The following is a 22,146-nucleotide window of genomic DNA, read 5'->3' as shown; positions in this document are numbered from 1 at the left end:
AGGTGGGCTAGCCAAAGCTTCTTCATGGGATCAGCCGGAAGCAAGAGACACTCCCCACACCTGTGCTGCCTCACAAACTAGGGTCTGGACTTCTCAGCCCCCGTTGCTCACCAGTGAGGACTCAGAGGGACATCTAAAGGAGAGAGTTGGGTGGTACATGGATGGCCAGGAGTCACAGCTCCTATGACCCCAAACTGTACCCCTTCTCTCTCCTGTACACATTCATAATTATTTTCCACTTAATTTTGATCTTGTCTTATTTCTTCTCTGGAGAAGTAGCAAGCTCCAAACCCAGCCAGGGATTTGTTCACTTGGCTCTTCTTCTGGAGTCCGGGTGGAGGCAGGGGATGGGTGGGGTATTAGGAAATCTTTCTTCTCCGGGACGCCAGTGGGAAAGGCTGATGCTACGGATTTTCTTCTTGCTCAAGTGTGACGTTTTGCCCCTTCCTGTTCTCTTCTGGTGAAAGATCTACTGAAGACCCTGGGCATGGGTTGGCTGGCAGCACACTCCATGCCCTGGGCTGAAACTGCCAAGGGGCCTGCATGGTCTCCTTTATCACAGAGAGCTCCTTCGTCTCTCAGCCTTCCTCTGCCACAGCAGGATCGTTGCATGTTTGTGCTCTTGAGATATTGGCCGTAAACAGTGCAACTTGAGGTTTGGTACACTTGGCATGTAATTGGCACTGAGGCTGCCTGGACCTTTAGGGCAACAGTTGAGGAGAGAGAAGGGAGGTGGTGGTGGCCATGGTGTCTGTCATCCTCAAAGGTGAGCTTGCTCCTGCCGCATGGCAAAGGCTTTCTGAACCTCTGGGTCCCCACTGGTTCTTTTCCCTCCAAATCATAACTCATATTCTCCTTAATCTAAGCATGGGTTATCACAGGTGCCCTGGACACAAGATAGAAGTTCCTTTACTGGTTAACAACCGTCTCCTTTAGCCAACAGTAGACTCTTTATTCCTTTTTGACTCTTGTAGCAGAATCTTATTTTCTAAATTATTTTCCTTTAAATTACGTGTACGAGTGTGTGTCTGTGTGGGGTATATGTGTGAGTGCAGGTGCCTGCGGTGGTCAGAGGTGAAGATTACCTGAGATTGGAATTAGTAAGGGGGTTGTGAGTTACACTGCGGATGCTGGAGACTGAACTCGGATCTTCTGCAAGAGCAGTGTGCGCTCTTAACCGCCGAGCCATCTCGCTAACCCCTGAGCAGGATCGGAAAGAAAGGCTTCAAGTTACTAAAACATTATGCTGCTGAATGCATTTCCCAAACACATCTTTTGACTTTAGATCATGATGTCATTTACTTTCAAGGTTACTCTTTCATCGTGACCCTTGTTTATTCTTTTCTTCTTCCTTAATATACGATTGGCCTCTTCAGATCCTTACATTTTTTGAGTAGCTTCGAAGGCAATTGAAATACATGCCCAACAGTGATTTCATCAGCTTCAGCAAAATGTCCATTTGACAAGCCGCACAGTTATGCTTTGCGGTTGGCTCGTAGGGGTTTTGTATCTCTAAGCCATTCACAAGCCACAGATGCTGGCAAAGACTTTTGAAAGCATGGGCAGGGGCAGACAGAGGCTGCACTAAGTGAGACGTATAGGCAGAAGAGTTCAGGATTCAGGGCAGCTGGTCCACTGGTAAACACGTCTGTGTTGTGTTGAGTGGCCCTGTTGAGCTCATTCACAGGAAGAACGACTGTGCTCCTCTGCCATGCTGATGCTAGTAAGGAATGGGCCCCTGGTGTCCCTGCTGTACCCTTTTCCTACCAAATGAGAGAGCACAGGACGTCAGTCTAGAAGTGGGACATGAAGCCTGGCATGAGGAGTGGGATCATAGGGCAAAGGGTCTTTCTAACTTGTAGAATTGTTCAACTGACACTGGGGCAGCTTTGTGAGGTTAGATGTGTTCTGATACCAAAGGTGTTGGAAATGGGATGATGGGGAGACAGGGTTGGATCTTTCCAAATTTTGAACTCCTGCTGACAGGACTGGGTTTTATCCATCCCTGCATCCTCCTAGTACCCTGTGGTTTTGGACACAGCAGATTTATTGATGATGGATGAGCAAAGGACCATCTGATGGAGTGGTTAAGTCACTGAATGGAAGAACCATCTCTCTCTCTCTCTCTCTCTCTCTCTCTCTCTCTCTCTCACACACACACACACACACACACACACACACACACACACACTGTCTGACTGTCTAAATAGCCCAGGTTGGCCTTGGACTGGAAATCCTCCTGCCTCAGTCTCCCCAGTGCTAATATTATGGGTGAGTAATCTGGGCAGCTGTGAGCTAGCTCTTCTCTGCCATGTAATTCTCAGTACCCTCTCTGCTACTAAAGCCAAGAAAGGCTTCTCTTTGGAAGCTGCGGTAGCAAGTCCTCCCTGTAGGAGCTGCAGTGGACCATAGAGCCCTAGAGAAAGAAACGGGGACAGAGACCCTGAGAAGAGGGGAGCTGGGCATCTCAGACAGGGCATTTAAAATTTACTGAGCTCTACAAACCAGGTATTGCGGCTTCCACCTTTAAGTCTAGCACTTGGGCAGGAGGGATCCCAAGTCCTAGGCAAGGCTGGGCTAGACAATGGGAACTTATCTAAAAACATGTAACAAAATAGCACACTCTCCGGCCCATACAGAAGGTATTAAGTAACTTATTTGGTGGTTTTTGAACAAGAAGTAACATTTAGGGAATGTGGAAATGGCTCTGTCTATAAAATACTGTGCCACCCAGGCATGAGAACATATATAGCTCTGACCTTTGGCCTCTACATACTTACGTGCATATGGTTATGTGTACACGTGCACACATTTGAGACTCTCCCCCTCCCCCTCCCTTCTTCTCTCTCTCTCTCCCAGAAGCAATGTCTGTATCTAGAGCCTTTGGTCTGTGGCACTTGGCATCAGGAGATTTCAGTCTCCTCAGGTGAATCCATACCTGCCAAGGTTTACTGCGTGCCCAAAGCTTTACTTGTGTCTCATTGCAAGCTGACAGAATGTGGTCCCAGAATCGGTCATATCACGGGAACATGTATTAGGAATGTAAAATTTTAAGTTTTGCCATGCACTTAGGGAAGAGGAACCTTGGGCTTTGTGTTATAACACCTCCCAGGACCTTTTGGTGACTGTTTGCTCAAGCCCCCACGCTCCAGCCTGAGGTATGACCCACTCCCTCATCGATGATGTGGAAAGACTTAGATCTTAGCTCAAGGAAAACTGGGCGGTAAGGATCAGCACAGAGACCTGAATGCCCATGCCCAGACTGGTCTGTCCTCCCTCTTTGCCCACAATCCTCACAGAACATAAACACTTCTCACTGTGGGTCACTGGGGTCTCTTTCTCCTGTCTTGGCTTTGCAGCAAAGTTTAGCTCCATTTGGAGCATAATTGCTCTTGCCCCTGGGGAAGCAAAGGGCAGATCACCCCAGGAATCTTTCTAAAATGGTTTTATTAGGTGCTTAAAATAGCTTCTGGCAGATGGAGTGTAGAGAGGGAGATTGGCTCACAGTTGCCTGTGACATTTACGAAGTGTGTGTGTTCACGGGAGCACATGGACCTGCATGTGTGCACACGGCTCACCCACCTGCATAGGAGTGAGTCAGAAAGCCGAGGAGCTGAGGGCATAAGGAGAATGGGGATGATGGCTTCTGATCTCTCTGACTAAGAAGGAGAGCCTTGCGCTAGGTTTACATATGGCGTCGTGGGGTTCCTCTGCCTTTCCTGGTACACTGGTCATTCAGCTGTTGGGAACTGGAGAAAGAGGCCTCAATGTGGGCTTGGGGGATTGATATTGGAGAGTACGGCAGAGCTCCGGGAACCTTGAGGGTTTCTGTGGATTAAAAGCTTGAACTTTGGTTTGCTAATAAACATGCTGAGGTTTCCCTTCGTTTTCCTTATTTTTAAGGAAATACCTAAGTGTAAGTTCCATTTTGGTGCAGAGATGGCACAGAGATCCTCGTCAATCTAATCCTTCCCGACAGGCTCTCAAATCGTTGTGGGTGGCTTGGTTTCCCAGGGCAGCTCACAACCTGCAGCACCAAGTAAGATTCTCAAACCTCTAAGGCAGGCCTCCTTGACAGTTCAGAATCCCACTGTATCCAAGATGCTCTCTATAGCACATTTCACACGTCTGTGTCCACGGAAAGGTTTGTCAGTACTTCAGAGGCCCATGGTTCAGCTGTGAAATCACTCCGTGTCGTGGAGGGACTGTGGGGAGTGAATGGTCTTCCAGCTTCCCCCTGTCTCCAACCCTGCCCTGCCTCGAGTCTCATCACTGTTAGGTGGTGAGAGACAGAGGTATCCAGGTTATACAGCATAGACCTGCCTTAGAAGGCTCTCTGAGGAGGCAGCTTCAGCTGTTGCCATTGGGAATTCATTCTGGGAGGGTACCTCCCAGACACCTCCCTGGTGCAGTCTCTGCACTGGCCAGCCCCATGCCTGTGTCCTGTGATCACACCGTGGATACATTTTCCTCGTATGCAGCTGAGAACTAGTCTCTTTCTCCTCCATAGCCACCACCTGATCCTTTTTTTGCCTAGTGCTGCAGTGCCCCACTCCCTAGCCTGCTTCCTGGATCTCCATGGAGCAGGAGCAAGAGTAGGAGAGCGTGAACTCAGAAGACTAGGGCTTGATTCCAGTTTGACTCTTTTTGGTAGCGCGTGACCTTGGTTAAGTTGCTTAAATGTTCTTAAGCCTCACCCTTCCTCACCTGTAAAGGGGAGATAATAATATCTGTGCTGCTGATTCACTGACATTTACTCAGCAAATGGGAATCGAAGTTTGAGATGATCCTACATGTCTGAGTCATCACTGACATGGCCTCGCATTACTCTTGGACACGAGGATAGGCTGAGCCTGGGCTTATTCTCAGCTTCTTACAGGTGACCTTCTTGACACCCTGGTTCTGCTGGATCCCCTAGGGTGGCAACTAGATAATTAATAGCTCCTTAGTAGTCAGTCTCTCACCCTACCAGTGTTCTGTGGCCAAGGAAGCTATCATTGTTGAAGTCTAAGATATCCAGAAGAAGGACAAACTGTGGCTGACAAACAGTGCTCCTTCTGTGTGCACTGGGGCTGAAGGGTGCATGTGTGTGTGTGTGTGTGTTTTGATGCTTGGATGCTTCTACTAACAAGGTAGGGGGTTCTCCGGTGGAAGATGCAGAAAGGGGACCCTAGAGGAGCATTGAGGCTTGCAGGGTGGTGCAGGGTGGTGCAGGGTGGTACAGGCAGGAATGATGTCCTTACTCATGAACTAACAGCACAATGAAAGGCCAAGGCCAAGAAGCAACCTATGGGTGGGGATGAAAGGGAATGGCTCCAGGAGCTTTGGAATGGTTAGCTACATGGAAAACTGTTTTCTAACGCATACGCTCAGAGTCCCAGAGGCAGAGGAAACAGCGATCAGGACCGTCCCCCATCTGGATGCACACTTGGTGTATAACCATGCTTACTCTCCAGCCTCTAATAAAATCAGAACCTACCTAGCTGAGCCCTGAGCTCAGACACAAGGACAGCCCCCCCCCCACACACACACATACACATACAACAAAGCTCATCTAAACTGACCAATGGGGAAGCGAGACCCCTTCTGGAGGAGCCTTAGAGATTGATCAGATGAGAAGGTGATGGGGTGTGGTTAAGACCTGTCAAAGCACAGTTCTGAACTTCAGGGGAGTCATCAACTCTGGTTCTCAAGACACCACCGTTCAAGGGGTTGAAAAACTAAAGTCCTGATAATAAAATTGCAAGTTATCCTGATTTTTTTTCTAATGAGGGCAGTATCTAAAAATAAAGTGGCTGCATGGGGACCTCTCTAATGCACAGAGCTTTGAGAAGGGTTCATGTGCTTAAAAAACTTTTGACATACTTTTAAAATACGTGAATTTGAAGCCGGGCGTGGTGATACATACCTACAATTCCAGCAATGGGCAGGCGGCCTTGGAGGACCCAAGGCCATCCTTGGCTACAGAATGAGTTTGAGGCCAGCTTGGGCTTCATGAGATCCTGTCTCAAAAATAAAAATCAGAATTAAGGTGTATGGATTTGTTTTTGTGTCTTGAGATGGGACTTTCACTGTGTAGAACAGGCTGGCCTTGAACTTATAGAAATCTGCTTGCCTCTGCCTTGGGAAGTTCTGAGATTAGAGCTATGCACCATAAAGCACAGCCAGAAGGATATGGATTTGAAGGCAGTAGAGCAGACTCAGCCAGCCTTTAAATCCGCCCCAGACACTCAGTAGCTGTGTGACCATGGAGATCTCATTTAACACTTCCTCAGCTCTCAGGTCTAAATCTGTAAAACAAGGGTGATAGCATCTACTTCATGGGACAGTGGAGGATAAAATGGCCCCGTACATGGGACCTGCTGCTACTGGGAGTAGCACTCAGGAAGTGCTCTATACCAGCCATTGCTGCATTCCTACAAACACATGCAATACTCTTCAACGAAGAGAGGCTGCAAAAGAATAGCTCAAATGGGTGAGAGCCATGCAAGGTAGACTGAGGCAGGTGGACTGACCCTTATGACTCCCCCGAGGAACACCCACTGGTAAAGTCACCAGGAAGGAAGGCAGGTGTCACACTAGACCAGACATGACATTGGTAGCATTTGGTGGGAGAGCAGGTGTGACTCGCTCATGGCAGTGCCAACTCCCTGGTGATACACTTTGATAGAGGACACAAGTGATGTAGAATTGAGGGCGGGTAGAGATCGTTCCCACCACCTCAGATGAACTTCTGTTTTATGAGATCGGCAGAGCACAGCCTACACATGCCATGTAAAGGCGCAGGTTAACAAGAACTAGTTAACAAGAACTAGTTAACAAGAACTAGTTTGGAGAGTTGTGGAGAAGTGGACTGGAGTCAGAAGACAGTAAAAGAACACTTGGGTTTCATCTCCAAATACAGGGAAGGGGTACATTTAGAAAACACAGAGGTTTAATGTCTAGCCCTTGCCAAGTTCCAGAAGGATGACGAAACAGGTCATTATTGGGTTCCCTACTTCCGACATGTAACCCTTGCTGTCAGTCTGGTAATCCAAGGGGTCTTCTGATGTCAAATCATGCCATGTCTGCATATCACTCTCCAATGGCTCCCATCTCTCAGGAAAGGGGATGTTTTATGGTGGCCTACAAGGCCCAACCCTACTGTGGCTGCTCAGACCTCAGGCCGCATGGTTACCCTCCCCACCATTTGCTGCTCCCCCACGCTGGCTACCTTGCTCTTCATTCTTGATGTTCTATTGGCCAGAAACACTCGTCCAAAGGAAAGGGAGTAGCTTTCTCCCCCAAATCTTTGCTCAAATGTCACGACCTTATAACTACTCAAAAGCCTTCAGTTTCTATTCATTCCTGACATATTTTTCCTCCAGTGTCCTCATTATGATCACCATATTGAGCATTTTTATTTCGTTGTCTGTATCTTCTGTTCTGAGGACAGTACTCAGAGAGTCATTGTTGTCTGGGAGGGAGTAGATGGAGAGAGCTCACTGGCCTGTACTGGCCAACCATGCCAATGTGTTCAGAGCTGAGAGAGTTTCTGAAACATGGAACTTTTGGTGCAAAGACCAGAAAAGGGCCAATAGCCCTCTGTACTAGATCTACAATCTTATGTGCTGCTACTCAGTGACCAGACTGAGTGGGAGGGATGCCACAAACTCATTTCATCCTGCTTTGGCATGGCCCCTTACCACGTCTGCACTGATAGGCCTACAAGTGGCATGTACATGTGTGGGCTTCAAGACATGTTTGCTTAATGGACCAGTGAGGGAGGTAGGGAGGTTGTAGCATCATAAAGAAGGCAAAGGAAGGTCTCTCTGCCTGTCTTCCTGGTGGAAACGCACCTGCCCCTGACTCATGTCTAGCTTGGTACCATCTTAGACACAGGCAGCTCATTCCCATCTTCTCAGTGACACAGTGACCCACATGCTTTCTCTCCATGCTCCTAACTAGCTGACCCCGGAAAATGGGATTTCTCTTTCCAAGAAATCAGTCCCTAGCTGCCTTTTGCTCTCCACCTCACCCTGCTTAGTTCTTTGAAGGCAGCCAACCAGTAAATCCTCAGAAGGGCAGGGCTTTTTATTCCTAAGGACCTGAGAAGCTGGGTTCAGGGTCTTTGTGGCTGGGTGATGTTTCCCCCAGGGCTGACAAGTTCCCCTGCTCTTAACTGAGACAGGGGCTCATATCTCTCTTCACTATTTAACCCACAACACCCCCTATCATCCAACCTGGGACACCATCTAACGTGACATTTTCATCTACAGATCTAAATTTAGCCCTGTGGGGGGTCAGGTTTTAGGGTCTTCCCACCTAGTCCAGGGTTTTCAAACCAGCCAGGAGGATTGCCAGTTTGAGACCAGCCTGACTATATAGGCTCTGCCTCAAAAACCAGGCATAAAACATAGGGTGTAGGATGGCAGAGGCAATGGAATAGGTATGAAAAGCTCCAGCCATCCCATACTGGGATCCAGTGATTCCCAGTGTATGGCCAGACTGGCAGCCAACTGCTTTAGAAAAAAGCACATGGGAAACACAGGGGCGGAGCCAGCCATCTGTATATAACCTGGTCTTCAGGGAAGCCTATGGACTGGTGTAAGAGTTCCTGCCATGGGGATGGTAGCTTCTGGGCACCCTGTTGTGGGGGGATGCTGTTCTCTGATTTTGGGGACTCATCTCAGTTTACATTCCTGGGACTCAGTGTGCAGATCCTGATTTGGTGCCCACCTGTGTCTATGTTTTCGGTCTTCGTGATGGCTTGGGTGTGTTAACCAAGTCTACCACGTAAGTTTGCCACATAGGGTGACCCTCACACTCCTGGGTGGATTTGATGAATCTTAGGAAACTCTGTCCCAGAGGCCTCTGGCTTGGCCCCCCAGCAATTCCTTTGGCCTTGTCCCTGTTGGGTTTCCAATAGGTGTTCCTCCTCACCCTCAGTTAGCAGAGTTAAGAACAAAACAACCAAAGCAAACCAGGCTCATTGTGAACCACAGCAGAATGGAATGCAGAGAGAAACAGTGATTTCTTCAAGCATCACTGTCCCCTCCTCAGAGCCTTTAATCACCCATGCTCGATCCTGCCTGCGAGCCAAAGTTCTTGCTATCTTCATGATTTGCGATTAGCGGTTTTCTGCACGATTCTAGCTTGGGTTTGTTTAATTAGAAACAGGCTGGGAAGTGCATCCTAGGCACCACCTTGTTAACTGCTTATCAGAGGAGAAAGAGGGACCAGGTTTGGGGATGGAAATTTCCACTCTCTCCCCACGCCTGCCTTTGTCTCCAATTTTCTCTCCTACTCTGCTTCTCCTTGCCCGTGCCACGCTCTTCCCACCTGGCGGTCTTTCTTCTTCTGGCTCTTGTGCTCCCTGTTTGGGAAAACTTTGCATCTGCAGCAGAGCTGGGGCCCAAAATCAACAGGAAAAGGGAAAACCGCAGGTCTCTCTCTTCTCCAAGCTCTTACAGCACCCCATATCCCCCCACCCCCTTCCAAAGTCACCTTCAGGGTCTGAAGAGACCCGAGAGATTTTCTTATACCCAGCACTCAAAGGATCATCTTCTCCCCACTGTTATTGGCATCGTTTATTTTTATTTTTTTTACAAAACAGGAAAAAAGAGTGAATTGGGTTGGGGACAGGTGACACATTTCTCCACAAAGATACAAAATTGCCTATAGAAAGTCAACTTCAGAGCCCAGGCTATGAGATGAGGCATCCCTGGATACCTCTCTCTCCAAATATCCTTCAGATCCAGCTGGGGACACTCCTGCTTTTGGGGCAGGCTCCCAAGACAGGTAGGAGAAGCCTCTTTCAGCCCTTGCCCGGGAGGAGGAGGAGCAAGCAACTGAGACTGTACAAAGAAAGAGAAGAGGAGGGGGCATTTCCTGTGGGCCAAGGGCCTAGGGACACAGGCAGGGGACAGCCAAGCTGAGGCCCAGAAGCCTCTGGAGCGGTAGGAGGCTCTAGACAGAGTCCTTCCTGTTCCTTGGACACTCTCCTCAGAATCACAGCCGAGGACCCCAGAAGGCAACAGCAACCATTTGGGGGCTGTGAGAGCATCCCCAGGAGCTGCCGAACTCCATCTTTCTTGGTCAAGCTGCCAGGCCTCAAGCACGTGGATCAATCAACGCCAGGTTCCTGGCAGGCATCTGGCCCAGATCACGTCCCGTTTAGTGTAGAGTTGTCCTAGTTATTTCTCTACTGCTGAGACCTGGCGGAGCTTCAGCAATGTTGAGACAATGGTGGTGGCACCCTCTCCCCATCTGACATCTGGGCTGCTTCCTCCCTGGATTCCAGGGCAGGACAAGGGGTGCAGACACTACCCGGACAGAGGGGGCGCTCCAGCCCCAGAAAGCCCAGACCGGAAGAAGAGGCTTCTCACCCACCACCCCCTGCTTGGACTGGCCTCTGCCGAGGTGGGCTGCAAGCCCAGCTGCCAGCAGGAGGACCGCAAGAGCCAGGATGGCTATGAGCCCGGGCCGGTCCCCCAGGGCTCTGTGGCAAGGAGAGGCCTCTTTAGTCCTGGCCCAAACACAAGCCAACTGGGTGTGGGCATCAGCAAAGGCCACTTGCAGGCAGGCCCAGTACTCTGTGGCCGGAAGGAGGCGGGTAATGTTGTAGCGGTGGGTGCCCCGCGGCAGTCGGGCCAAAGCAGGAGCTTCATGGTCCCGGAGGGAGGAGGCGCTAGACCAGGTAAGGTTGGTGGAGACTATATTGGGTGGGGGTGCCCAAAACAGCAGGATGTGATATGGGTGTGTCTCCTGCACATGGAGCTTCAGTCCTGGTCCTTTGTCTCTGCCTGGCTGGAAGGGAGCGTGGCCAACCACAACACTGACTGTTTTAGTGTCAGCCCCTACCAAGTTCTGGGCCACACAGGTGTATAGGCCTGCCTCTTCTGCCGTCACCCTCCGCAACTCTAGGGTACCCTCAGGGAACACCCGGTACCTCCTGCCTGAGCGAGCAGGTGTCAGTCGAACTCCAGCTGGGGTGACCCAGTAGATCTCAGGTTCTGGTTCAGCCAGTGCCCGACAGTGAAGTACCGTGCTCTCTCCACTGGCTATCTGCAGGCTGGAGGGGAAACTTCGGGGAGAGATGAGGGGCAGGCAGTGGTCTGTCATCTCCCGGAAGGGCACCTCCCGGACTGGGCGGCGCTGGAGGTCTGGAGGCTCAGCACACAGGGTGGACTGTGGTTCGATGAAACGGACGTGGGTACCCGTGGCGTTGGCCCAGCGGATGACACAGTCACAGCGGATGGGGTTGCCGTGGAGCCCCACCTCCTGTAGGTTGGGCAGAGACTCCACTGTCTGCTGGTGCAAGGCACTGAGAGCATTGTTGTTGAGCATGAGAGTCTCCATCTGGGGCAGGTGGTGAAAGGCGCGAGGATGGATGAAAGAAAGCCGTGGGTTGTTGGTGATGTCCAGCTTGGTCAGCTCAGGGAGATTTACCAGGGCGAACTTGTCGATGGAGACCAGTTCCTCCATGTTGTTTAGTCCTAGTTCCTTGAGGTGCAGCATGTTGGCAAAGTCTCCTGGGCCGACCCGCTGCAGTGGGTTTTTGTTCAGGTCTAGGAACTTGAGCCCAGGCACCTGCTCCAATGCCCGCTTGGGCACCTGGGCCAGCTGATTGTCGTAGAAAGAGAGGCTCTCCAGGCTTTGCAGTCCCTCCAGAGCGTAGTCTGAGATCTCCCGCAAGCTCATGCCTGCCAGCACCAGGCTGTGCAGGTTGGCCAGGGGCCGGAAGTTCATGTCCAAGATGGCATCCACCTTGTTGCCGCCAATCATGAGGATTTCCAAGTTGGGCAGCATCTCGAACCAGCGGCTGTCGATGGTCCTAAGCAGGTTGGAATTGAGGTGCAGTCTCAGCAGGTTACCCAGCCCTGCAAAGGCCCTGGGGGAGATGCGGCACAGCTGGTTATGGTTGAGATAGAGCTCCTGCAGGCTGGTCAGCCCAGCGAAGCTGTGATCCTCCAGCCGGCTCAGCCGGTTCTCTTCTAGATGTAGGCTCAGCAGCTGAGGCAGGGCTTGGAAATCGCAGTCTCGGGCATCTGAGAAGCTGTTCTGGGACAGGTCCAGCTCTGTGAGGTTGGCCAAGTAGGCAAGCTCAGTCTGGTCTATCCTGCTGATGCTGTTACTCTGCAGGAGCAGGGTCTGTGTCCCCGCAGGGAGCCTTGGGGGCACTGCCGTCAGGAAGAGGTCATTGCAGTCGACAGTGGTGGCTTCACGGTAGGACGAGCGGGGTGTGTACCAGGGCCGGATCTGGCAGGCACACTGAGGAGGGCAGGGCACACGCCAGGGTACCACCGGTGCTGCAGCGGTGGTACCAGCCACCCAAGATAGCAAGAGGGCAGCCACGAGGAGCCTCATGGTGGAGCTGGAAGGCAGGGGAGAGTCCTGCTCTTCACGACTTGCAGGTGGAGGTTCAGCAGCCTTGCCAGGGTCTGGGGAACCACCCTCTCAGGGCAGTCATTCTACACAGGGTGGGTGGACATCACTTTGTGCTGTCCTGGGTGCAGGTCCTCATCTTTGTGCACTGGACTGGGACTGGGACTGCCCACTCATTTCCTCGTCGGGTGACCCTGAAAGGAGACAACAGAGTTACGGATATGCAGGGATGAGGGGTGGAATCGGTCCCTCTAGCCTCCCCTGGTGGGCTCCAGAAACCTATCCTGCAGTCCTCAAGGTTTCAGAATCCTTTCTACCACCCTTTCAGGGAAGGAGTGACTCTGAGTCTTTGAGGAAAGTCTTGGGAATAACTTAGAGGTGTGTGTTTGTGTGTGAGTGTGTGTGGTGGGAGGGTGGTATGGTGGTGATGGGCACCAGTGAGGGTTATAGTAGGTTATGTGTGAGTGTTTGGGAGGGAAGGAAAACGGATGGGCTGAAATGGTCAACAGTGAAACCCAGATTAATGTGGAATAGATTTTTTGACCTTTCCTATTCTCCCCTCCTTTCCTCCTTGGCTCACTGGTTAAGTGAGATAAATGATCGTTTCTAGACACTTCTTTGACGATGCAGGAGGAAGGAGGCCATGGAAACAGACTCAGCTCTAAAATATGGGATGGGCTTCCTGGAACTCTGGAACTGAGCTGTGGGTCTTACCCCACATTCACATGAGCTGGGGTGTTTCTACCCGGGGTCTGCCTAGGCTCTTTGGGTGCTGGGGTGGGCCTACCCAAGGTCTGCCTGAGCTCTCTGGGTGAGCTTTGGAATATGGCTACTTTCTACTCGGAAGGCATGGACCTTCCTTTTTCAATAGCCTGTTAGAGTTGTCTAGCAGATGTTCAGGGACCAGAGTTTAATTGCCTCAGCCCTGTAGGTATGGTCTTCTGTAATCTAGCCTGGCCCTTTCTGGTTTCTCTTGTTTCTCTCCCATTCAGGTTCTCCGCACAAACCTTTTGGGGGTAAGCTCACCCTGACATACCACCCCTGTTCTGTCTCATTTCTCTCAGACAACTTCGACTTGTTCTTCAAGACTGAAGTTCAGTCACTTCCTACAGAATTTCTTTTGGGCTGCAGGACTTCTGGGGACAACAGACTGCTAGCCAACAGGGGTCGGCACGGTACTGCTGCAGTGTTGTGCTTGCTGGGGTCCCAGCCCTGATCAAGCCATCCAGAAAGCTTCCTCTGGCTAGAGCCCAGCCCTCTCAACACACCTGTAACACAGGGTATGGCTGGTGCTTACTGTAGGGTTCAAGTTCTGTGTCCTTAGGGCCCCTTCCCCATGGAGGTCTCTTCTATCCAGGACCCAATCCAGGATGTTTCCTCTTTCCTGGGTGTAGAAAATCAACGTGTCTTAGCCGGGCGTGGTGGCGCACGCCTTTAATCCCAGCACTCAGGAGGCAGAGGCAGAGGCAGGCGGATTTCTGAGTTCGAGGCCAGCCTGGTCTACAAAATGAGTTCCAGGACAGCCAGGGCTATACAGAGAAACCCTGTCTCTAAAAACCAAACCAAACCAAACCAAAACAACAACAACAAAAAGAAAATCAGCGTGTCTTCTCTCTTAGACCAAGCTGCACTACCCTGAAGGTACATCAAACCTTGACTTAGAACAGAACACTTTCACAAAACTGGGCCAGATTCCGAGTTCTGCTCTTTGACCTGGTCTACCTCCTAAGTAGAGGTCTGATCTGGCAGATCTTCAGTGGCTGGTGTGACCAGCTTCTTTCCTTCATAACTGTACTAACGGGCCTGCGAGTGAAGCCCTCACACCTCCCGTTTGTATAGGTCCAGAAGAACTCAAAAGAACTAGGTATCACTCTCCATGCTGGGAAGCAGCCCAGCCTTGGAGGAATACTGCTTATAGGTTGCTGATCCCACCCTTGGTTTGGCCCAGCCTGCTTTAGCCTAGAGCTATGGTGCTCTGGCTGCCTTGAAAAAGATTGGTGCCATTCCTGTCCTCTGGGTGAGATCTTGCCAGGAAACTGCAGGAGGCTGAGTGGTGTTTACCAGCAACACCTCTAGCTGGCCACTTGGGGCTCTTTGCCTCCTCATCCTGCTCCAGGATGCTGGGCGGGGAGCAGTGGGGGGCAGGGCAGCCTCCACCGAGGAGGAGAGCGGCAAGCCTGTGTACATCTGACTGCGGCCCACTTTTCTCAGCAGCTATTTTGGAAGGTGGGAAAAACAACGGTGACTTGAAAGGCACAGAGGTTTGCGTAGGGGTGTGTGTGCGCTGTCACATAGATCTCAGGGCAAACAAACACACGTGCGCACACACACACACACACACACACACACACACACACATGCCTGCCTGCATACATGTTTGGTGGAAACCCCGGGAAACCGGCAGCTTGGTGGGTAACTGGGGCTCACGGTGGGGGGGGGGGTATGGTGTACTTTGTGTGTGTGTGTCGGGGGAAGATGCAGGAAACAAGCTGAGAAGCACCTGTCATTCAGATGGCTCTAAGTGCCACGCTTTTTTATACCAGATGCTGGACACCAAACGCGGCTCTACCTCTGCCCTGGGAAAACTGCTCAACCTCTCCAAGCATCTGTTGCTTTATGTCTCCTTTATTTTCTTACAGAAGACGGTCATGAGACTGAAATGAGCCTGTTGCTCATATAGAGAGCCGTAGAAACGTTAGCTTCTCCTTTTCCAGGGTTGGGAGGTGCTCCAGCCACATAAGATCTCTTTTCACTCCCTCCTCCTCCGCTTCCCTTCATCCTTTCTTCCTCCCTTCCTCTTGTTATGTAGTCGAGGCTGTCCTTGAACTCAGGACCTCCTCCTTCCATCTCCCAAGCGCTCAGAGTATAGGCATGCAACACTGTGCTCAGCGACCATAGGACATCTACAGGAATGATAGTCTCCACAGCAGACAGTAGGGTGCAGTAAGCTCCCTCTCTACGAAGCTTAGCTCCTAGGAACCCAACACTACCCCCAAGGTGTGGTGCAGAGCTGTGAGCTGGTAACATGGCCATCCAGCAAAGAATGCCGACGGATCAGGAAAGCCCTGACAGCTCCCACCTGGAGAGGAAGGTGGGTCTGAGTAGGTAGCAAGGGCTCTTTGGAGGGCACCCCAATGTGTCACTGACCTTCAGATAGGACCTGAACCCCTAGCTTTCCTCTCCTCCAACAATACCTTTGTTCTGAATGCCAAGGCAGCATCCAGTTGTGCTCAGGGCATTAAGAAGCTACCAAAACCTACAAAGTTCCACCACAAATATTTCCACTGCTGGCTTTATCTGTCTGTCTGTCTGTACAGTAGCAGCAGGGTATATTATTGCTGGGTTAAGAAGCAGCTGAATCTGGGACCCCAAAGTGTGGCAAAGTCTCAGACCAGTCCTTCCCTTGTGGCTTAGCACACAGCTTCTCACCACCACACCTTCAACACCTCCCCCCAGCTTCTCCCTTCCTAACAGCTTCTCCACCCCCTAGCTTTTCACGACCACAACTCCCCACCAAATAGCTTCTCCCCCCACATACAGCTTCTCCTTCCACACACAGCTTCTCCCCCCACAGCTTCTCACCACCAAAGCTTCTCCTCCCCCCACAGCTACTCCTCCCACACACAGCTGCTCTTCCCCACAGTTCTGCCCCCCACAAATGGAGCCCAGAACTGCCATTCACTTGCCACCATCATTAGAGGCTGACATGGCCCTACTCATTCAAGATGATTAGTGAGCTCTACAGGAGCTGCAGAGAAAGCAAACTGACTTTTTGCTACAATGTCCCAGGTGACCAGGGGTTCATGAGCACACACACACACACCTCCCAGAAACTCTCTGCAAGCTTTCTGTGTCCACAGAGAACCAAGCGATGCAGAGTACTTGTGGGTGAACATGAATAATACAACATGCAGAACACGGAACATTAAGTTTCATATCTCCACCAGCTCCATGTGTGGGCAACAAAGGGATTCTTTCATTTGTCAGGAGCACAGCTGAGGCTCAGAAAGGTTATATCAGAGGTCACACAGATTTTTTTTTCCCTCTTTTCACTGTAACCTGCCCTGCCAGCCTGGTCAACGGGGATCAATACCTGCTTTGGAAGAGCTGGGTGTTGGGCTGGTTTAGAACACTTGCCTTGGTGGCAAGTTCTTTCAGAGATGGACTTGGGTCCTTAGTAAATTTATCTTGTTCCCTGATGGGTCCAGCAGGCCCCTTCCTTGGCTCCTGATAAGACTGACCCCTTTAAGAACATGCAGAAAGGACTTGTAATGTTTGAGCAGGGATGGGTCAAACAAAGCCAACTGCTGCACGGGGTTCTGACCCTGCCCTCTGACTATGCAGCAGATGCCAGAGACTCCTGGAGTCATCTTCCAGGCCCCATGGCTGGTGGCTCCTTCCAAAGGCATACCATTAGCTTGCTCTACAAATCCAAGTGGACTCATTTCCAGTTGGATTCCCTCCAGGAATCATCTTTGGTCTTGGCAGAATGGGTGGAATTGGGGACAGTGTCATCCCATCCTTCCTTCTCTGTCCCTATCTCCTGCAGCACAGAGGTGGAGCCTATTAGTGCATGCAAACTCCCTCCCCCATCCTCACCACTGTCCTCTGCCTCCTTTCCTTGTCCCTGCCTAACCCCTGGCAGCAGACACTTGCAGCAAGAGGCCAGTAGGCAGGCAGCTACCAATGGCCTGGCCTTGGCTGCTTTGGTACCAGGTCCCCCAGAGCTGTGGAGACAGAGGGGCAGCATAATTGAGTGTAGCACTGATAAACCCCGGCCTCCTCAGCAGCAGATAAGCGCTGGGCAGGGGCAGCAGAGGGTAGGAGGCAGGGCTCCATCTGTACACACAGCCTCCAGTTTCCCTGAGAGGTGAATAGGTCCATCTACCTCTCAATCACACATAACCAGAGCTTCCGAATGGGGGACCACCATGTTTATCTAGTCTTCCAGAGTCTGAATTTCATTAATGACTATGTGAAGAAGGGTGGGTAGGACAGAAGGGACTAGACTTTGCCAGGATGTTTGAGCCTGGCTCTGTGCTTTTTGTGTGACCCTAGGCAAGGTACCTGGCTCCCTGGGCCTCATATGCTGCAGCTGTGGAGACTGGGATGCAATGCCTCTGTTTGTCCCCTTTATTTCTCCCTTTATCTCAGCTTCTTGTCTCATCTCTGTTCACCATCCTTTGTAATGCTTTTGACTCATTGAGGTGTTAAGATACTGCACAGGTCTGTTTATAAGGCACCATGAACTTGGGCAGATCTAGATGTGACTACCCCAGCACTCTAGAAGGTTACCATGTGCCCTTGTACCACACCCAGTTACCCATTGTCCTGACCTCTAGGCCAGTTTCATCTTTAAGCCCAGCGTCCTATTTCTTTCCCATCCTAAGTTGAGAACCAAGTCTTTGGACCTGGGCAATTCACAGAATGCTTCCTACTGCTTCCAAGTGGTCCAGAGCTTCTCAGCATCCTTTTGATGTTGTAAAGTGGGGCTTCTTTCTTGTTCTTACACCTAGAAATAGTTCTGTGCCTCAGGGTTCCAGCTCTGGTGAGAACTCTCATGGCCTGGATCTGACTGTTCCGTTCCATGTCCCCTTGAGGCAGGAAGACAGCTTGGTGACCTCCTGGCACCCACGTTTCTAGGGCTTCTCATCATGGAGAACTGGGACAGAAGACAAGAGGACACATGGGAGTTACCCTGAACTCTTCACTTCCCCTATAATTCTCTACCTGGTGGTCCCAGAGCCCCTCACATTCTTGTCCCCAAGCTGACATCTCCCTCTCACCAACCTGCTGTTGCTCCTCTGGTCACATCTTTGTCAGCTTCAGCACCCTGCCCTGCCTAAGATGAGAAGAAATCGCCATTTTGAACTGCTCCTTCTCCCTTGTCAAATATGCCTACCTTTTGTCTTTATTTCCAGTCTTGGCCCTTATGGTAGCCTCTCCTGTTACCATCAGAAGGGCCCTCAGATCTGCCACACCCAACCTGTCGCCAACACTGCAGGTTCTCTCCCTGACTGTAATGTCCTGTTCCCTTAGACTCTCAAACTCTGCTTCAACCATAAAACCCATCCCAAACATCAACTGCAGGAAGATGTGTGCCACTCCTTAGTGGCCATGGGCCAGACTTGCTATATGCTAGGTGTAAAGGGATTCTTTATGGGATTCTTAGGTGAGAAGTGTAGCTCAGAGAAACTAAGGTACAAGAGTGAGGTTTCGCAGCTGGTTCACAAATGGCCAGGAGGGACCTGGGAGACTTCATACACAGCTCTGGTTTTTTTTCTGGGGTTTTGGTGCCAGAGCTCAGCTGTAGGGTGACAGGGTGGGGAGGGCGAGAGTCCTTTGTTCAGCCTTGTTCTCTCCTTCTCCCAGGAATTTTAGAGGTCAAGGTTCAGGTAAAACTCCTTCATGAATGGGAAGGGAAGGGTCTTGTTGGCAGGCAGGAATCTCTATGTTGTCAGCTCTCCTGGCTTGTCCAGGCAGAGGGTATGAGAGCTACAGGCTTGGAAGGGAGCCTGCCTCATTATTCCTTAATTGCAATGGAGTGTGCCAATAGGTAGCATTTAAAGTCATTTCTGTCTGATTGCACTGCACCAAAACAAGCTGCAGGGGACGGGGCCAGCAAGCCCAGGCAGAGAGTGGCTCCTGCTGGGCCCACCTCTTCTTGCTACTTGGGCTTCTGCAACCCCCCCAGGGACTGCTTCTCTGACCAAAGCTTCTCTCCTGAGCTCCTGGGGTGCCCTGCATCCCTGCATGAGAGCCTGACTGTTCTCCTGCAGACTGAAAAGTCCACAGAGGCAGGAACCTTGCTCAAGCTGCCAGCTCCAACAGTTATGCACAATAGGAACTTGGAACATATCTGGACAAGGGCCAGGACAGGCAGGGGATGTCTGTGTGTCTGTGTGTGTGTGTGTGTGTGTCTGTGTGTGTGTGAATGTTAGAGATTAGAAGCAACAGGGACCAATTGCCCAGAGGAGAGGCCTTTGTATGGGTGATTCTTTCTGCCTCCATCCCATAGTCTGTCATCCCCCCCCCCCCGCCCCCTTCAAGACTTTGTGTGGCTCTTTTGCCTTCCTGGTTCCTGGTTCCTGCTCTTGGGTGGAGGTTACTTTGTCCTCGTTCAAGTTTCTGCCTGGTTTAACCGGATTTTTTTTTTTTAATTTATTTATTTTATGTATATGAGTACACTGTAGCTGTCTTCAGACACACCAGAAGAGGGCATCAGATCCTATTACAGATGGTTGTAAGCCACCATGTGGTTGCTGGGAATTGAACTCAGGACCTCTGGAAGAACAGTTGGTACTCTTAACCACTGAGCCATCTCTCTAGCCCCCGGTTTAACCAGATCTTACATTGGCCTCCCTTCACCCTTCTGGAGCTTTCTCCAGATCTCTCTAGAAATTCTCCAGACTCCACTGGCTTCTGCTCTGAGCCAGAAGTTCAAACACTGCTTTGGAGGCGGCTCTGCAGTTGAATCCTGTTTCTGGCTGTCCCTGTGCTCTTGGGCCTTCTCATCTGTTAGATGGAGAGGAATGTGCCCCTGGTAGAGTCACCACATTTCTTTGGCTGGGCTGTACCGTGACTTCTAGATCTATGTTTAAGGAGCTAGGGCCCTTTCCTCTGCAGGCTGGCACTCTTTCCAAGAGAATCAGTCCTCTTCTAAGTCACTAAAAATACTCCTGGGGCCTTTAGTGGGGGTCCTTGGCTCTACATTTCAGGACAGCTCAAGGGCACTATCTACCAGATCACAGGTCTCTAACGAAATAGTTGCCCAATAAACGGGTCAGGTGCAACTCTCTCCCTGGGTGCTCCCTGCTAGGGTCCAGGGGTGCTCCTAGGACAGGTCAGACAGCGTTCTACAGACACTGCACTGTCCCAGACACATGCCAGATGGGCAGTCTAGACCAGCTGCTGCCCAGGTAGAGGTGCCAGGCAGATTCGGCAGCCTTCCCCAGCTGTCTCATGAGCCAGGGCCCCAAGATGGCCCTTAGCCACAGGGAACTAGGAACAGGGGCAAGGAGGGCACTAGAGAGGGACACAAGCAATGCTGTTTGCTATTCCATTCCTCACCACACATCTAGGAAATCCCTTCCTGTCTAAAGCCTCTGTAATCTGATGCCTCTGCAGAGCACTTGCTCCCGGATGAGCACCCATTGCCCCCTCCATGCGCCGAGAAGCCACAATCCTGTGGGGCTTTTGTCTCCTCTCTGTGCACTGAGTCCCCAGCTAATAGTCCCTAAGTCCCCAGCTGATAGGAAGGCATCGTGAGAAGCTGTGGGTCTCCCTCGCACCTGGCTACACACAGCCAGAGGTGGGGAGGCTGGCGGGCTAGAAAGCAGAGCGGATGTGGAGCAGGCCAGTTAAGCACGGAGAAAGGCTAAGCCCTTCCTAACGGAAAAGGAAGATGAAATCAGAATGAAAATTGATGAGGCAGGGAGAAAAGGAGACTCGTTTCATCAGCAGGTTTGCCAGATGAAACCCAGAGATAAATCAAGCCGCAAAGAAGGCCTGGGCTCCAGGGCGCAAGCCTTCCCCTCTGTCAGCTGTGGCAGGCAGGCTGGGAGATAAATGGCTGCAGCTGAGGCCCTCAGTGGGTCTCTCTCTCTCTCTCTCTCTCTCTCTCTCTCTCTCTCTCTCTCTCTCTCTCTCTCTCTCTCTCTCTCTGTCTCTCTCTCTGTCTCTCTCTCTCTCTCTCTCTCCCTCCCTCCCCCCTCCCCCCCCCCCTCTCCTCCCTTCATTGCAATGAGATAGCCTATCAGCCCTCCACACCCTTCCAGGTCTGCCCTGGTCTGGCTCAGTCCTTCAGTCCTCCCTACCCCATAGGCCCCTAGAGTTCACCCCATAGGTGTCCTCCCCAGCTCAGCTCTTTCCTATTCTCTCCATAATCACCTAGACTGCCTGCCCTACAGACAAGGGGAGAGAGCACAGCACAGGGCGTGGGGATTGGTGGCAATGTAGCCCAGGTTATGTCTGGGAATAGGCTTTGATCATAGCCTCATCCCTCCTCCCAGCCATCAGTAGCAACAGCTTGGAGAGCGTCCTCAGAAATGTATATTCCTGAGTCCACCCAGCCCTCCAGCATCAGAGTCTGAGGATGGATAGGGCATGGAGACCCATGTTTGAGCTGGATGACTCCCGAGATCCCCATTCTATAAAGCAAGGAATGATACTTAGAAACCTCCAAAGCATTTACTCACGAGATGCTTGCTGTAGCTCTCCTGACAGGTAAGAATGGAGTCTTCCAGGATCCCCCCACTTCCTCTGTCCCAGGACCAGAGAAACTTACAAGTAGCATCAGTAAAGGTCCAGTAGGCCTTTCACTCATGCTGGGCACTTCACACGTGGGAAAGACAAGGGACACAGCGTACAGGGAGGGCAGGTGGTTGTTCACAGATTGAGAACAAAACAATGGAAAAATCTCTATGGAATATAAAGGTGTTATAGTGGGGCAGCAGGGCTCAGCTGTGGACACAGGCAATGTATAGTCCCCCCACATATAGGAAGTTAGGCAAGTATTGGGAACAGGCATGTAGTCCCCCTACATGTAGGAAGTTAGGTGAATATTCAGAGGAAATATGTGTGGGCTAGTTTTATATCAAATTGACACAAATTTTAGTCTGTGATGGTTTGCATAACCTCGGCCCAGGAAGTGGCAGGACTAAAAGGTGTAGCCTTGTTGGCGTAGGTATGTCACTGTGGGCGTGGGCTTAAGACCCTTACCATAGCTACCAGTATTCTGTTAGCAGCCTTCAGGTGGAGATGTAGAACTCTCAGCTCTGC

General features: G+C 51.2%; 1 protein-coding gene across 1 annotated transcript in view; it reads right to left on the bottom strand.

Annotated features, from left to right (window-relative positions):
- Positions 1-9,560: 9,560 nt before the first annotated feature.
- The window catches only part of Lrrn2 (leucine rich repeat neuronal 2), a 61,131-nt gene continuing 48,545 nt past the window's right edge, over positions 9,561-22,146 (bottom strand). Inside the window, exon 2 of the mRNA XM_021173781.2 lies at positions 9,561-12,560. Coding sequence (XP_021029440.1) covers positions 10,156-12,348 — 2,193 coding nt within the window. The 5' untranslated portion in view covers positions 12,349-12,560 and the 3' untranslated portion in view covers positions 9,561-10,155. The remainder of the gene's footprint in view (positions 12,561-22,146) is intronic.

Source organism: Mus caroli, unplaced genomic scaffold, assembly GCF_978045245.1.
Source record: "Mus caroli unplaced genomic scaffold, Mus_caroli_1 scaffold_1, whole genome shotgun sequence".
NCBI lineage: Eukaryota > Metazoa > Chordata > Mammalia > Rodentia > Muridae > Mus > Mus caroli.
Note: the sequence above shows the minus strand (reverse complement) of the source record. Positions and strands in the feature narration are given on the sequence as shown.